Below are 17,596 nucleotides of genomic sequence, written 5' to 3' on the forward strand. Positions count from 1 at the left end.
ATCAGACATGTCAGCACCCCAGTTTCGTGACCTCCAATGAGACAGTAAGGGGGTCAGGACAACGGAAGCTTTTGTGTGCCAGCCTGAACTCCTTGAGCTCAGACACACGTGGGCAGATGGGGACAGTGATTACAGGGGACAGTGCATACCAGGCTGCTACAGGCCAGCTGTCCTCAGTTTCTGAGGACAGCTATCTGCCTACCTTTTTTTTTTAAGATTTTTAAAAATTTATTAGATTTTAATAAAAATTTTCCCTTCCCCTCTCTCCCCTAGAGAGAGGGGAAGGGAAAGAAGAAAGAGAGGGAGAGAAACATGGATGTAAGAGGAAAACATTGACTGGTTGCCTTTCGCATGCCCTCAGCCAGGGACCTGGCCTGCAACCCAGGCACGTGCCCTGACGGGGAATCGAACTGGTGACCTTTCACGTCGTGGGATGACACTCAACCAACTGAGCCACACAGGCCAGGGCTGTCTGCCTTCCTTTTTAATAAATGAATTAAAGAGAGAAAACTGGGCAACGTCAACATAAATTCTAAATATCCTTGTTTCCTTTCTGCATCAGGGTTATATCTAGTTGGTGGTTTCAATGTGGAGAAATAGAAATTGCTGTTACTGTAGTTTCTAGAAAAGGGTTTTACTCGGTGGAAATGATGCGACGTCCCCCAGAGTGCGGGGGTCTACGGAACTCCCACTCCCACGTGGACTCTGGTCCCGACCGCCCTGGCAGGAGCCCCCTCCTCACTCTGGGCACCAGGAACCCACAAGGAGGGCTCCTGACCGGGCCACTGCAGTGCCCACTGGGCGGTGCCAGCAGAAGCAGCAGGCACAGCTCCTTGGCTGGCCTGTGCCTCAGGGTTTCCACCCCCGGTTTATGTCCATATAAAAGCAAGACCGATATCTCCAAGATAACATCTTCACTGCCTCTCTCTTTTCTTTTTTAAAAAAAAAAATCCTCACCCGAAGATAGATTTATAGATTTTTAAAGAGAGGGAGGAAGGACGAGAGAGAAGGAGAAACATGGATTGGTTGCCTCCCTTATGTGCCCCAATCAGGAATCAAACCTGCAACCTTTTGGTGTATAGGACAATGCTCCAACCAACTGAGCCACCTGGGCAGGGCCTCTCTCTTTTCAAAGAAACTGTCAAAGACTGCCACTATGCAAACTCCTGGAATGGCCTGACCTTCAAGGCCTTCTACCCTCTCCTCCATTCTCTGCCCTTAGCCCCCAGGCCCCCAGGCTGATGTTCTCGGTGACCTACCAAACTGGGTCATTGCGCTTTTTCCCATGTGCCTCCCTAACTTCTTCTATCAGCCCTAAATCATATGTCTGTGGTGTTTTGTCTGCCTCTCCACTCAGCCCATCCTGTCCTCACCATCACTGACTGGTGTGGGTTAGAACAATAAGGATGTCTTATAGTCAGTTCTCCTTGGATGCTAGAAGACGTTACACACAGGTGACATTCAAAGAATGTTTGCTAAATTGCACTGAATTTGAAGACAGGTTCTGGCCTTTTGACTCTAACCTACCAAGGGTTGGCATTCAAGGGGCAGAGAAGTCGTAATTGAGGAGAACCAGAATCCTGCGGGAATCAAGGGGTATCCTAGGACATAGGTACTGAGGGCTCAGGCTGTGAAGATCATGGGGTATCAGCGAGAGCTGGGTAAGCTGGCTGAGACCCAGCAGTACGCCGAGGGAGGCTCTTAGGCCCTTACCTGCATGAGGTGCCTGTGTGCATGCTCGTAGGAGGGCAGCGCCCCCTCCCCGATCAGCTCCGTGTCAAACAGCTCCGTGACCAGGATGTTGGCACGGCACGGCATGTCACCATCTGAGAAATACAAGGAAACAGAGTCAGAAGCAAGCAACGGACTAGAAAAAATATTAACAGCAAACAGATGTAGATAAAGGGTTAATAAGTTATTAAATTGAAAGCACATATAAATGCTGAAGTATTTAGAAGTGTCCCGTCTCAACAGATTTTCCAATGGCTTAGCACAACAATTCACACACATACACGTATCTCAAAATGCTGACAACTGGTAAGTCTTGGCTAAGAGAATATGGGGGTTCACTACACTAGGGCTTCTTCAACTTTTCTGTACACAAATGAACAACTATTAAATATTAAATTAGCAAAAATTAAAGCAAAAACTGAACACTGGTATTTCAAACATTTCTAGGCTGCAAAGAGGGAGAGAAAACCAAAGCAAAAAGAAAGGCCGACTGAGTCCCCTGACACCCGGGGTTCACAACCGCCGGTCCCTCACACCAAGTCCCCCCAAATCGGGTTCATTCCTCACTACCAAACAATTCCCCAAATAACAGTTCTTTGGAGGAGTCGGGTTATGGTGGATCTTCTTAACTCCATTTTCTAAACCTCTATAATGTAATGTGATAGAATGTTACTTGTACAATTATCATTTCTAATGAGCCAAGAAACAAAACAGACTTTGGAAGGGGCCACTCATCATGGAGAATTCACTAAACACCCATAATGGCTCATGAATTACAATGGACAGAGCCCACTCACCTTCCCTATGGAGAAGACAGGTCTCATGGGTGGGGCAAGACAAGAGAAGCACTGAAGTGGACCAAAGTGGGGTGCAGCAGAGAGCGTGAGCCTTGAGTCATGGAGACCTGGGCTTTCAGTTTGCTCTCTAGCATCCAGCCCTGAGTGCTGACCACCAGCCACCTCGTCTGTTAAATGGGGGCAATGAGATCTGCCCCACGCAGCCATGGTTAGGCTAGCAAAGGTCAAAACTGTCCACTTCCTATGAAGTACGCTTGTGCTCAACGGCAGTATGATGTGAAAGGAGGCTAAGAAGAGACTTCTGTCCCCTGGCACAGAGATCACCCTCCTACACGGCCCTGCCCATCCTCTCTGACACCATGCCAAACTCCAACTGAAACACGCTACCCCAAACTGAGCCAACCACCCCACCCCCAGGTACCTGCTTCTCCCTCTGATGTCTCTGCCTCAATGAATGGCACTCAGTCCAGAAACCAGGGCATCGTTTTCTAGCTCCAGAACAGTAGGGACCCTGATTGGTCTGCTCTCCACTGTACGCCAGTGCCTAGACCAGTGCCTAGCACCCAGTAAGAGTCAGCGAACACCAGATGAATTCTTCATTCCCCCCGTCACCCTACATCCAATCAATCACCAAGCCCTGCTAATGCTAACTCCTGAATAATTTTTAAGCTAATTATGTAATTAAAATGATTTATTGTACAAATATGCCTCAAATAAACAGAGTTCTATGATCCAATGAATTTCAAGAACTACTCTAGAGAGCCTGGCATCTGGTACGTGAGTGCTGAGGTGGAAGGGTACGCAGAGGGTGCAGCGACCTCCTGAGCAGGGCTGCTCACTCCAGGGGCCTTGCAAGTCTCACCCAGTGACTGGAAGGAGGAACGAATGCCCCCTGTGTCCACTGCTACACATGCCTCTGTGTGTGATCCATCCATCTCTGGGAAACAGGCAAGAAACTTAGATGTTATTTTTTAAAAGGGCTGAAAACAGAACCTTGGAAAACATGCATGTGGGGGGAAAAGAAAGCTGCAAAGGAGGCCTGGAAAGGGAATTACCAGAAAGACCACATGGCAGAAGTCCCAAAGCTGCAGTGTTTGAGAGGAAAAGCAGAGGGAAGACCATTGGCCGTGGTGATAAGAAAGCCACTTTGGGGAAGCAGAAACAAAGTCCCCTTTATGAGGGATTAAGGATCAAGCAAAGTTGGAAATCTACTCACTAAACAAATATTACTGAATCTTCTCATGCCAGGCACATGCAAGTTACGAAGTGGAATGACTCATAAAATGACACAGTCCGTGACCTCAGGATGCTCAGCTGGGTGGGGATACATATAATTACAAAATGATTTCATTGTTGCCGTCACTAGCGCTACCAAGAAAAAGTATCAAGAAAGCATTGTGGGGCCTGGCCTAATGCAGAGTGTGTGTGAACAACACAGCCTGGAAGACAGCAGAGTCAGAGAGAGAGTGACGTGGCTGAGGCTGCTCTGCAGGCCAGTCTCTGAGCTGTCAAAACAAACAAACTTTAAAAAATAAATGATCTCCACCTCTGGCCAAGATGGAGTAACTAGGATCAGACATCCATCTACTGCAGTCAACAAGAAAACCAGACAAAACATATAAAACAAATGTTTTCAGATGTTGAAGAAGAGGCAACACAGTTTGTTTCCCAAGGGAAACAAACAAAGTGAGCCCGCTCCTGCTCTCACTTTTAGCCAGCAGGCACTTTCAGACCTCGGCACAGGGAGTGAGAAAGCAAGCAGGGCACCGCAGTCTTGCTGAGTTAAGCAGACAGCAATCAGAGATGAGGAAAGTGGAGGCGGCTGGGACTTTCAGGGGAGAGAACCAGACAGGAAGTTACACAGGGCTCCCTTTAGGTCTCTTCTGGAAAACATTCACGCACGGGGTATGATTCTAGAAGGCTGGGTAAAGATAACCATGTAGCTCTACACTGAACAATTTCCAGAGCTCACAGCGGACTGGGTAGCAGACCAGTTCTGATGAGCCACACGAAGGCACTCAGCAGTGACCCTGGAAGGGTCATGCCTCACCAGTATGGCTTAGGAGCCATAGAGCAGTAGTTCTCAACAAGGGGCAATTTTGTCTCCACACTTTACCCTGGGACATTTCAGTATCTGGAGACATTCTGGGTTGGCACATATGGGGAGGGAGGTACTACTGACATCTACCGGTTAGAAGCCAGTGATAAACACCCTACCATGTACAGAATAGCTCCCCCTACCCCCCAACCAAGAATTATCAGGCCCGAAATGTCCACAGTGCTACTGTCAAGAAACCATGACTTAAAGCTGCTCTAAGCCTGCTTCAACAAAATTTAAAAACAAGCCTTGAAAGAAGCTTTGAAAGGAAGGCAACAAAATTCAGCACTTAGCAATGCAAAATTCCCACTATACACAGCATCCAAATAAAAATCTCCAGGTATGCCAAGAAGGAAAATGCAACCCAAAACTAGAATAACAGAACCCCTAAAAGACAGAGATGATGGAAATAGAAGATAAGGATGTTAAAACAGCTACTATAGCTCTGATTGGTGTAGCTCAGTGGATTGAGCATGGGCTGTGAACCAAAGGGTTGCTAGTTCAATTCCCAGTCAGGGCACATGCCTGGGTTGCAGGCCAGGTTCCCAGTAAGGGCCACATGAGAGGCAACCACATAATGATGTTTCTCTCCCTCTCTTTCTCCCTCCCTTTCCACTGTCTAAAATTAATAAATAAAATCTTTAACAACAACAACAGCAACAAAAAAGACTACCAGCTTATTTCTCAATAGAAAACTTACAGGCAAGAAAGCCCCTGGAAAGAAGTATTCAAAGTCATGAAAGGCAAGGACCTACACCCAAGATTACGCTATCCAGCAAAGCTTTCATTTAGAATGGAAGGGCAGATAAAGTGCTTCTCAGATAAGGCCAAGTTCAAGGAGTTCATCATCACCAAGTCCTTATTATAGGAAATGTGAAAGGGACTTATCTAAGAAAAAGAAGATGATCAAAAATATGAACAGTGAAATGACAAGAAACTTACAACTATCAATAACTGAACTTAAAAAGGAGGTTAAGAATAGTGTGGAAAGTGGAGAAGCCAAAGAACTTATATGTACTATCCATGACCATGAACTAAGGTGGGGGAATGCTGATGGGAGGTGGGGTACAAGGCAGAGGGGAATAAAGAGGAGAAAAAAATGGGACAATTGTAATGGTATAATCAATAAAATATATTTTGAAAATTATATATTTTTATTTTTTTATTGTTGTTCAGTTACAGTGGTCCCCACTTCCCCCCCATTACTGCCCCCTGCCCTGCCTACCCCCCCCAAAAATTGTTTTTTAATGGAAGAAAAATGTTGACCTGAGGTAGATGCTTCATAGTAAAATACTACAATTTTTAGAAACCAAGGTGATACCCATAACCACACCCCAGAAGTTTCTTTTACAAATCTTCCCATTGTGTTCTCCAGGTATCAGCAGCATGTGAAATTTTATAGTCCAGTTCAAACTCCTAGACTCTAAAAATATCCTGGAAACGTGGAGAGATTGTGCTGCACAGGGAAACCTCCCATGTTAGATGCTGAAGCGGGGTGTCAAAACTAAGCAACACGGTTTCAGCTTCCTACTTAGTCTCACTTCTATCTGATAAAACTTGAAACTCAAGAGAGCTGAGCCACACAAGAACTTCAACTTGCTTAAAGCAAAAGAAGGTTTTGTTTGCATCACAGTGATTGCTCTCGATTCACTCTGGTTTACTCATTACTGACCTGTTTTAGCTAGTAAAGAAATAAACTAGCAGAGAAACACAGTGCTTATCTTCAGACACATGAAAAGGCCGCGTATCTCTCCAATTACCTGGACACACTTATTCCAGGTTAACCTGAATAAGCCTTTTCCTCTCTCTTATAAAAGCAAGTAAAGCTTTCGATACAGTACGTGCTGATCTCACCTGGCCCCACAGTCACCTCCGTAGAATGCTTGTTGATAACCTTGATCTTATCACTGAAGCCATTTTTCTCCACAATCTTCACAGCAGCATCAGCCATAGGCTTGAAAACCTAGAAATTAGAGCCAAAACCCAAGAAAAATTAGCAATCACTTTAATAAAATCCTAACGCCCAAGATTAACAAGCTGTTCCTTGATCCTACTCCTAAAATTTAAAGTAAAAGAGGTCTGCACTATAGAATTCCCTGAATATAGAAAATGTACCTTTGTCATCATTCAAGATATAGGCAAAATATTTCTTTGGGCTGATTTAATTTATAAAAACAGAAGTTCATCAGTATAACTTTAATACTTGATTCTCCAAATGTATGTCATGAAAAAGAATACAAAGGAATGAGATTCCACTGGGTTTAACTGGCAGCTAGGAGTCCCCGGAAGAGGGTGATGGAGTGCAAGGAATTCCAAGGTGACTGCGCTACCTAGAAAGGACAGCAGGTGTCAGTGCCACACTAGAGAGAGCCAGGGAGAGGACTTGCCTCACAAAACCAAGATCTGTGACCTGGGACAAGATGTGTCCAGTGCTCTCTAGAGGAAAGAGAGACTGTTACTGTGTTAGATCTAAGTGTGAGCAAAACTGTTCCAAATCCAGTGCCGGCAGGACACCACCTATATTTTCTTATGGTACTCAAGGCCCTCCATAATACGAACCACCTTGCTCCACACCCCCACCCCCCAAAGCCCATTCCCGCCACAACTGATACTCCCAGCCACGCTCACTATTCCCAGGCAAACCTGAGTCTTCCCTGCCCTAGCCCCACCTGCCGAAGCAAACCCAGCTTTCCAGGGCAGCACAAAAAACCATCTCCAGAAGTCCTCCCTGAACCCTTCACATGTCCCTACACATAAGCCCCTCCAACTCCTACATGCTAGTCTGCTCAATTTAGATTCTACAGCTCCAACCATGTTAGGACCTAAAACAGACAGACAGACAGACATGCAGCCACACACACAGAGTGGAAATGTAAGGAAAAGTGACTGACTGATCCCAATGACAAGACTTCCTTTTTTTAAAGTCTTTTCCTGTATTTCCCACATTTTCCACCATGAACACTTATTTCTTTTACTACAATCAAGGGAGGAATGTTATATTCTTTACACACACGCACAGGGTCCGGCAGAAGTAACACCTGCTTGATCTCACATGAGATGGACAGCAATTTGAACGTTTCATCTAAAATGTCATATCGTGTGCTTGAGTGTGATACTGTTTGTTATAGAATTACATGCTTATGACTTTGTAATAAAAAGGGGGCATTATTTAGCTGGACCCGGTAGAGATGAAACCTCCCCGACAGCACTGCTGTGTTGGGAGTCAACAATCGGGGCCGTGCTCCGCGCTTGGGGCCTGGCAGGCAGAGCTCGGGTCATCGTCACTGTGCCTCTGTCCTCAGCTACAAAATGGCGGTAAAAATGTGCTGCATTAGGTGATTGTATGGACTCACTAAAATATGGCTCCGTTCACACTTTTCTTCTTTCAGCTTATATCAAGCAGGTCCCGTGTGCTCTGTTCTCGCCGCTGGGGACTGAGCTCGTGGAACAAGACTCACTCCCTCCTCGAGGGGCTTTGAGTCTGAGAGGGAGATCAGGCATTAAACTCATGGGCAGTCAGGGCACATGCCTAGGTTGTGGGCAGGCCAGGTTTCCAACTGGGGGGCGCATGCGAGGCAACCACACATTGATGTTTCTCTCCCTCTCTCCTTCCTTCCCCCTCTCTCTACAAATAAATAAAATCTTAAAAAAAAAAAAAAAAGAATAGAATCCCCCCAGCCCCTGAATTCAATCTCCGCTTGGAGCTGGCTGGCTCCCATGTTCTGTGGAGTATACTATCTCTTAATAAATCTGCTTGCTCTTTCTCTCTTTTTCTGCTAAAACTCTCTGCGTGCTCAGTTCAATTGTTTGTGGTTACCAAGAACCTGGTTATCTGTGCCCACCTACAACACTCGGTATTGTTTTCCTTCTTTCTTTTGATGGGGATCTGTCTCGGGGTTGTTCTTTGGGCATATAACACACCTAGCAATTACTTTTCATATGGCTTTAGAAATTCCAGGACCTGTGAGCCACAGTTGAATATAAACAGTGAATGAGTCCCTTGTGAGGTGAGTTCAAATGCTTCATGACTGGCTCTACTAAATGTTCAGGAAACAGTATAACTCCTTTCTTATTCTTTCCCCATCCACTATCAATTCCTTCTTCATCGAAGTAGCAGCTTTCAGCTTTCTCTAACTCTGTAGTCAAATATTCAGGGTCAGTTTTTGACAAGTCTAGAACAGGTACCAAAGGCATTATAAATGTTCCTTTAGCAGCCTCTTTCTCTGCTCAGACACAAATAAGCATGTAAGTACGGGTGTGGTCGGTGCTAACTGCGCACAGGGCTTAGAACAGCGCTGGCACAGCACAAGTGGGAGGTGGCTGTTCTTACGACTTCATTCATGCTTAGGCTTTTAAATATTTCTAGTCATGAGCTAATAATACTGAAAAGATTCCCCTGGATTTGTGCAGTATTAACTGTGGAAGATTTGCTGCTTTTAGAGTTTTTGTTACTGGAGTGGAAGACTTTACATGGAGGTTCTGTCCAGGCACTGCCGCGGATCAAGGTCTCTCCAGGTCACTGGGGCCAGGAGGCCTCCTCATCAAGGTCCCCTCAGTCCTCAGCACATCATGGCCTTGGCCTGTACTCTCTGGTCCTGGGGAGTAGACAGGTGTTAGAGTGCATATTTTGTGGAGGTGAGTGATGAACACACCGACAGTGGAATTTGCTCTGAGGAAGTAGTGAGCTCCCCGTACTCCCAGGTTGCAAGTGGGGGCAGAGGGGTGGAAACGGTGTGCCAGCCCCTTCAACGGCAAGCTCCTCCTGGCTTCTGTTTGCAAAGCCAGAGACCTGAAAGGAAGCAGAAGGGCCAACACCCGTCCTCACGACACGGAATAGGGTACAGCTTCCACGCTTTTTGTCTTGTATACTTGTATGTGTAGGCACACAGGGTCCGGCACAAATAACACTCGTTTTTTATTACAAAATCTTTTACATGTAATTCTAAAATATAATAATATCATACTCAAACACACCATATGACATTTTAGGTGAAATGTTCAAATTTAAACTAGAAATTATCACACTCATATTACACGCCTGCCAATCACACTCAAGCAGGCACACTTCTGCCAGACCCTGCATATTCTTCTTTAAAGAATACCTAGGTGCTTGGCTAGGGGGAAAAAAACTATCTTCACAATCTGTTTCAAATTATTTCTAGGATCTAGCTTGATGTTTTTAGACGTAGTCTGAGGGCCTCAAACCCTCCGTTCTCACCAATCACTTTGCCTCCACCCCATAATCATCACAAGCTCATACCACACCCTCGACCCTCTGACCTGTTAACATGTTATTCAGCTCGTCCGCTGACCCTTCAGGCTCTGACCATGGACAGCCTCCAGATCCCACCCAAATTACTACCTGGAATGAACCCTAAAGTTGGCTTCCCAACATCATCATTTGTGTCCTCCCCTGCCCTTGAATCAGTTTGGAACCTATTTGCAAGTGGTGCATCTGTCTGGTCTATGAGCAACTGAACCCTCCTTGCCAGGGATGAGGAAAGTTAAATGGGATTTAACCTTGTTCTGGACAATGACACCAAAGGAGAGGCTTGCTAGAGATCCGTGGGAAAATTCTTGCTCTTAAAAAGAAAAAAGTGAGGAAGACAGGACCATCCTTTGTTTTCTAGGTATTTGCCACAGAAATCACAGGCTACAGCAGCAAGGAAGGATTAGAAATTCAGTTAAATGAGATAGGAACATGGAAAACCCAAGAGCACAGTCCAATCAATCTGTCAAAAACCGCGTTCTCACTCTATTTCTAACCAGCAGTCCATACATATTCCACACACCCAACAAGAAATGCCATTCTTTCCCACAAAGTAAGCATCTTCCTCCAAGTTCCTCTTACTAGTTTCGGGCATTGCTGCCCCCTCAGATGCTCATGTTAGAAAACTCACACACACTCACACACACACCCTCCCATAAAAGCTATCACTGGCCCTGGCTGGTGCAGCTCAGTGGATTGAGCTCGGGCCTGTGAACCAAAGGATAGCAGTTCCATTCCCAATCAGGGCACATGCCTGCAGGCCAGTTCCCAGCAGGGGACAAACGAGAGGCGACCATGCATTGATGTTTCTCTCCCTCTCTTCTCCTTCCCTTACCCTCTAAAGATAAATAAATAAAATCTTAAAAGGAAAAAAAAGCTATCACTGTTGAGTGAGCTCCATAATTAGGGCCCCGAAGACCAGGGCTCCGATTCCAGCTCTCCTAGTTATTAACTGTGAGACCTAATTAAGTCTTTATCCTGTCACCTTAGTTTCCTCATTGGTAATGAGAATAAAATCTACTTGAAGATATCGAGGCAATCATCCTAAAACAATTTTCTCTGTGTCTGCTCGAAAACCTTGAAAATTCCCCAAAAGGCAGAGAAGTGGCTCTTAACTCTTCTTATGAAATCCCGAGACAACTGTACAGTCCCACAGACATGCCCATGTACATACACATACAATTCTCAGGACTTTCTTTCACAGAGACCTGAAGCCCATTATCCTCATCTTAGGCAATGAACACCCAACTCGAGCCCTGGCTGGTGTGGCTCAGTGGACTGAGCGCCAGCTTGTGAGAGCACCTGGCAAACCAAGACAGGTCACCAGCTCGATTCCCAGTCAGAGCAGGTGCCTGAGTTGCAGGCCAGGTCCTCGGCCGGAGGCATGTGAGAAGCAACCGACTGGTGAATCTCTTGCACACTGATGTTTCTCACCCTCTCTTTCTCGATCCCTTCCCCTTTCTCTAAAAATAAATAAATAAAATATTTAAAAAACAAAAAGCAAGATAGTAGAGTCAATACTCTACCCTGGCACTCAGGTCCTGCAGATGGCTTTGTCTACCATGACGCCCTTTGCCGAGACTCTGGATGACCTGGTCCCCAAACACACCACGGTATTCCCTAGCTGGAAATGCCCACCTTTCTAGAGAGCGGTCGTGAGGATGAGGGCCATGCTGCAGAGATGGCGGGAGAGGCATTGAAAGGAATATTGGGAGAACACCCTGCAGTGCTGACTTCCAAACTTCCTGTGAGAGAGCAACACACCTCTCCCTCGGTTAAGCCACCGTCAATCTGGGACTCTGTTGTTTGCAACTCGATCACTATGTGAACCGAGTTTTGCCTCCCAAACTTGGAATACACACCAGAATTTTAGCAATGGTTAACTTCGAATTAACACACTATTTTTATCTTATATTTAACAAATTTTCTATAAAGATACGTATTATTTGCATTATCAGAAAGGTATGTTTAATGTTTTATTGTGGAAGAGAAATGGCAGATTGCAAAACTATGGGTAAACACAGTAAGACAGCTGGCTCTGCAGGGACATTTAAAGCAGTGCGTCCCAACCTTGCTGCACGTTCTGTACTCCCAACACCCAGGCCACAGCTCAGAATAATTAAATCAAAATCTGGAGGGGGAGCTAGGCATCAGTATTTTTTTTAATAGTTCGTTTTTTATTGTATTTTTTCCATTACCATTTACCACCCCCATACCCTCCTCCACCATCAGCCTTCTCCCCACCCCCGGCAAGCATCAGCATTTTTTAAAGCTCCTCACTGACACTGAGATCCTGACATGCAGCCAAGGCTGAGAATCACTGTTTGGTTTCCTTTTTCTTTGAAGGAGTTTATTTATTTATTTTTAGAGAGAGGAAAGGAAAGGAGAAAGAGAGGGAGAGAAACACCGATTGGTTGCCTCTTGTATGTGCCCAGCAGAGGATCACGCCTACGACCCAGGCGTGTGCCCCCACCAGGAATCAAAGCGATGACCTTTTGCTTTTCAGGACAACACTCAACCAACTGAGCCACACCGGCCGGGGCGAGAACCACTGTTTTCCCAGGAGTAAAGATGCTCCTGGAGGAAGACATTGTATCTGGTTCAGTTCTACAGCCTCAGAACCGGGGCCTGTGCTCGAGACTGAGGAGTGCTCCGGGAATGTCTGTGAACAAATGGAGAGGCAAAGTGCAAGGTGCCTAACAGACTTCTCACACTAGCAGCGGGACACACCTGATGACTGTGGCTTACCTCAATGGCATAGCAGAAGTCGGCACCTGCTGTGACTGCCATCATTGACAACAGTCCGGTGCCGGTGCCAATGTCGAGAACCAAGGCCTTCTGCCCTCTGTGCTTTACCCGGCTCACAGCAGCCCGGATCCCCTGGTAGTACTTTATATTCTAAAAGAAAGGGAGAAATAGCTGTCACTTCGTAGTTGTTATTATAAATAAGTAGAAAGGTGCTTTGTGAAGTTCTGGGGTCACAGTTTGCCACAGCAGTGTCAGTCATGACCTCGTGGCCCTCCTGGCCCCCTGAGGAGCAGCACCGGCTAGCTGAGTCGGGCAGCCCCCCGAGACCACCAGGGCATCGGGTCAGCCTCCCGCCCTTTAGTAAGAGCCTGTCTCTCCCCACCACCACTCTTTCGGAGTCTGCTTGGTGATCCTGGGCCTGGGGCTCTAGAAACGCCTTCTCCTTTTTCCAGCTGTTAGGTACAGACACACACACAAGGATCTAGAGGGTGCTCCTTCCTGTATGGCTGCTGCCCTCATCGGTGTCCTCACAGGCACAGCAGCTGGTTCCAGAGCTCTTGCCAGGGCTCCCGCCAGGTACCGGCCCCTCTGAGGCAGCAGCAGCACTGGAACAGAGATCCCCCTGGGAGATTTGGGCACCGGCTGCACAGGACTGCTCCTCCGAGCTTCTAGATTCTTAAAACCTCAATCTCCTCCCTTTGTTTCCCCAGCCGGAGGCAAGGAAGCTGCTTCCTGCCCTTCCCATCACAAGTTTACCTCTGTCCTCTCCTTTGCCTCCCAGTCCTCCCATACCTGTGTGAACGACTCCCTCTGTTGAAATATGTAGCGTGGCGTTTGATTCCCTTACTGGACTCCAATTCATACAGGCTTTGTGTAAAATATATTTTCCCCCTTGAGAAATTATTTGCAGCATGAAGGCTTTTAGTTCTGGTCTTTAGTGACTTAACAGATACATCTTCCATCTGTAAGTCTGGCTGAATAAGTACCTTCTACTGACAATAACTAAAACTCATGAGAAGATATTTGTAACTCCTTTTAAAGTGTACTGATGACCTGGAAAATTAATACAGAATATTAGAAGGTCAAACAGTTGGGAGTGAACCCACTCCAGGGGAGCCTGGAGGTGACTATCCTACCAGCTGACACCCAGATCACAGCCTGTGAGACCCAGAGCCAGGAGCCCCAGCCAAGTGGAACCCAGATGTCTGACCCACGGACACTAAGATAACTGTTTTAAGCCATTGCATTTTGGGATAATTTATTACGCAGCAGTAGATAACTAATGCAGAACCGGTATCAAAAGGGCAATATTCTCTGACCATAGAGTAATCAAGTTAGAAATCTCAATAACAAACATATAATTAAAAAAAAAAAGATTTTGAAGATTATGAAATTCTAGCTCAGGCTGGTGTAGTTCAATGGACGGGATACCAGCCTGCAAACCAAAAGGTTGCAGGTTCGATTCCCAGTCAGGGCACATGCCTGGGCTGCAGGCCAGGTCCTCAGTTGGAGGAATGCAAAAAGTGGCTGATCGATGCTTCTCTCACACGTTTCTCTTCCTCTCTTTCCCCATCCCTTCCCCTCTCTCTGAAAATAAATAAAATCTTTTTGTAAAAGAATAACTATTTTAAAAATTATAAATTCACAGGTAAAAGATTAAATAAAATGGGAATTAGAAACTAGAACTAAATAATTTTAAACATTACATTTCATAACTCATGGAATGGCTACAGCAATATTCGGAGAAAAATGTATTAGAAAAGACAAAAATGACATAAGAATACACCTCAAAAATTTAGGAAGAGGACTGCCAAAATAAACTCCAAATAAGTGAATAAGTAAAAATAATAAAGAACAAAAATTAATGAACTGAGGCCTAGCCAATGTAGTTCAATGGACTGAGTGCCAGCTGGCAAACCAAAGGGTCACCAGTTCAATTCCCAGTCAGGGCACATGCCTGGGCTGAGGGCCAGGTCCCCAGCAGGGGTGCACAAGAGGCAGCCACAAATTCATGTTTCTCTCCCTCTTTCTCCTTCCCTTCCTCTCTCTCTAAAAACTAAATAAATGAAATCTTTTTAAAGAAATTAATGTACTAAGAAACCAATATAGAGATCAACAAGGATAAAAGTTAGTTATTTCAAAAGACTAATAAAATCAATGAACTGGTAAGACTAGTTAAAAAATGTAAAGAAACAGAAAGAAGTACAAATAACCAAACACTGGGGACAAAGAGGGGGTGTGAGAGCAGGGGAGTGGGTAATATCAACATGTACGTTGTGATATCAGACAGACGAGGAGATCATGAACAACTTTAGCAAATCAATTTTTTAAAAAGTAACATGAAACAGACAACAGGAAATTAGACATTCTACCCAATACACTTGAGCAGCGATTTTTAACCTTTTTCATCTCATGGCACACATGAACTAATTACTTAAATTCTGTAGCACACACCAAAAAATATGTATTTTGATCTGATGAAAAGAAAAGTATAATTTTGATTCATTCACACCAAATGGCTATTGTTGTGTTGGCTGTTGCCATTGTTTTATTTGATGATCTAGAGGAAAAGAGGTCAGTGCCCCCAACTAAATAGTCAAGTATTGTTTATTTTAAAAATTCTTATTTGCCCTGACTGGTGTGGCTCAGTGGGTTGAGCATCACCCTGCAAACTGAAAGGTGCTGGTTTGATTCCTGATCAGGGCACATGTCTGGGTAGCAGGCCAGGTTCGCTGAGGGCATGTGAGAGGCAATTGACCAATCAATGTTCTGTTGCACATCAATCTTCCTCCCTCTCTCTACAGACAAGTAAATAAAATCTTTAAATAAATTTCTTGTAGCACATCAGTTGAAAATCACAGCATTAGAGCAAGAAGAATTGAGATGTGCTCTAGAAAAAAACCAAAATTGTTATTTTTCTCAGATAAGATGAATGTCTTCAAAGAAAACCCAAAATACCTAGAGATAATTATTAGAATTAAGAGAACTCAGATTACAGGATTCCAAATCAAATCAACTGAAATTGTATATATATCAGCAACAGCTTTTAAAAACCTTGGCAAGGGCAGGAGCAGGGCAGAGGTGAGAATGTTTTCTGACGTTGGTCTTTTTCAGTCTGTGCCCCCTCTCCCACCAAGTTCCCTGTCCAGTGAAAGTCCTCCGAGTCATCTGGTCTTCTGACCTGCTCCTTAGGTTCTAAGAAGCATCCCTGGAGGGCTGACTCCCGCTGCCTGATAAGATTGGGGAAAGGGACACCTTCCCCGCCCACCCCTGTCTGCTCCTGGGAGATCAGCGCTGCTGCCCATCCTTTCTCAATACCCAGTTTTGTTGAGAGACACAGCATTTCCCTCAGGTACCTGCAGGCTCATAGGTGTGCGTGCTTTTAGGTAAGCATCACACCAGCACCTTGACTCCAATCAGGACAGTGAGTCCTCAGTCCCCACTGAGGTCCTTTCTGGAACGGTCTCCACCTGTGTGCACAACTTCATGCACATAATTTGCTTGCCATGTATGAGACAGTGATCATACCAGGCTCCCCAAATAAACTCTTGTACTTTTAATTCATTCTGAACTCTCTGAAGCTTCACCCACATCTCTATGGCACCGAATAACTCGTCTGCAAGGCCTCCTATCGACGTAGTATCCATACAGTGGAATATTACTCAGCAATAAAAAGAAATGAATACTAATACATACTCAATATGAACTTTAAAAATATGATGAAGAAAACCAGACACCTAAGGTATATATCATATAAGTTCATTTATAGGAAATTTCCAGAAAAGGCAAAACGATAGACAGAAAGTAGATCAACAGCTGGCTGGCATGGGCACCAGTGACGGGTACACTGACCAGCAGTGCCCGCAGCATCATGGATGAAACATGAGACACATTCACACGGACTACCGAGTCCTGTGGAGGAAAAGGGACGGCACAGCTACTCCCTCAAGGGGTGAGAGCCTCAGAACAGCCTGGCCACCCTCTCAAGGGGAGAGAGTGTGATGACCCTTGCCTAGACAGGCTTTTATTGGGTTTTTTGCACAGGAGTTCAGGTACAACTTATTAATCATGGTCAGGCAGTAAACAGCAGAAAGTATACAAAGAACCATTAGGGCTTCTTCTAAATCAGGGTCTGTCAGCTAAAAGGCTACAGAACCTTGGGAACATAAACTTACTTTCTGCTCCAGCCTGTATCATTTAACTAAAAGCACTGTTAGCAAAGCAGGCTTCACAAGATTGTTAGGAATTCTTTTTCATGACAGATCACCCGGGGAACTTGCCATTCCCAGCACAAGGCTGCACCACCCTCTGTCATTGGTTTCAGGCTTAAGTCAGGCAGAGGAGGCAGAGAGCCAAAGAATTCTTGGAGACTTCTCGCAGACAGACCGAGGACTCAGGCTTCGTCAAAGCCGGGGGGGTGAGGGTCCATCACCCCCTTTCTCCATAGCCCCCCAAGTCCTTCCCTGGGTCCTCCACGTGATCATACCTGTCTTAGGTGATTCCCCACTTGGGGAATCCTTCCTGTCATTGGCCAACTGATCAAGCACTGGGGGCCAGTTATGGAAAAAGGAGCAGAAGTGGTGCTCCTGCCAGGGAGATAAGCTTTGTCTCCTTAGTGGCTTACGGTCCGAAGGTCGCTCACTCAGCCTTAGCCATGGTGGGTTTCAGCTCCGGTAACCAGGCAGGGCGGTCCCCAACACACCAGGACTGACAGAAAACAGGCATGAGATAATGCTATGGGACGACAGTTATTCTAAAACAACAACAAAATGTAAGGCACCATGCGACAGTGTAGAGAGGTGTGTCTACATACCTCTGCCACTAAGCAAGTTCTGATCCCATTTCCTTGTATGCAGAATTGGGGAAGAAGAGCAGAAATTAAAGGGTTAAATAATGAGGAGCTATGAATGGTCTGCCAAGGAGTTTGCATTTTATCCCCAAAACAATGAGAGG

At 45.5% G+C, this 17,596-nt stretch overlaps 1 protein-coding gene across 3 annotated transcripts in view; it reads right to left on the minus strand.

Moving 5' to 3' along the window:
* Positions 1 to 17,596, minus strand: part of PRMT7 (protein arginine methyltransferase 7) — a 45,693-nt gene that overhangs the window by 19,951 nt on the left and 8,146 nt on the right. For 2 of the 3 annotated variants that reach the window (XM_037162558.2, XM_053666606.1), the window contains exons 4-6: positions 12,644 to 12,793; positions 6,481 to 6,589; positions 1,714 to 1,826 (exon numbers count right to left, since the gene is read on the minus strand). In XM_037162558.2, the coding sequence (XP_037018453.2) occupies positions 1,714 to 1,826; positions 6,481 to 6,589; positions 12,644 to 12,793 (372 nt within the window). Of the gene's footprint in view, positions 1 to 1,713; positions 1,827 to 6,480; positions 6,590 to 9,096; positions 9,194 to 12,643; positions 12,794 to 17,596 lie in introns of those variants that run through there. The other variant, XM_053666607.1, reaches the window with a different exon arrangement.

Source organism: Artibeus jamaicensis, unplaced genomic scaffold (genome assembly GCF_021234435.1).
Source record: "Artibeus jamaicensis isolate MK-2021 breed Jamaican fruit bat unplaced genomic scaffold, CSHL_Jam_final contig_464, whole genome shotgun sequence".
Classification (NCBI taxonomy): Eukaryota; Metazoa; Chordata; class Mammalia; order Chiroptera; family Phyllostomidae; genus Artibeus; species Artibeus jamaicensis.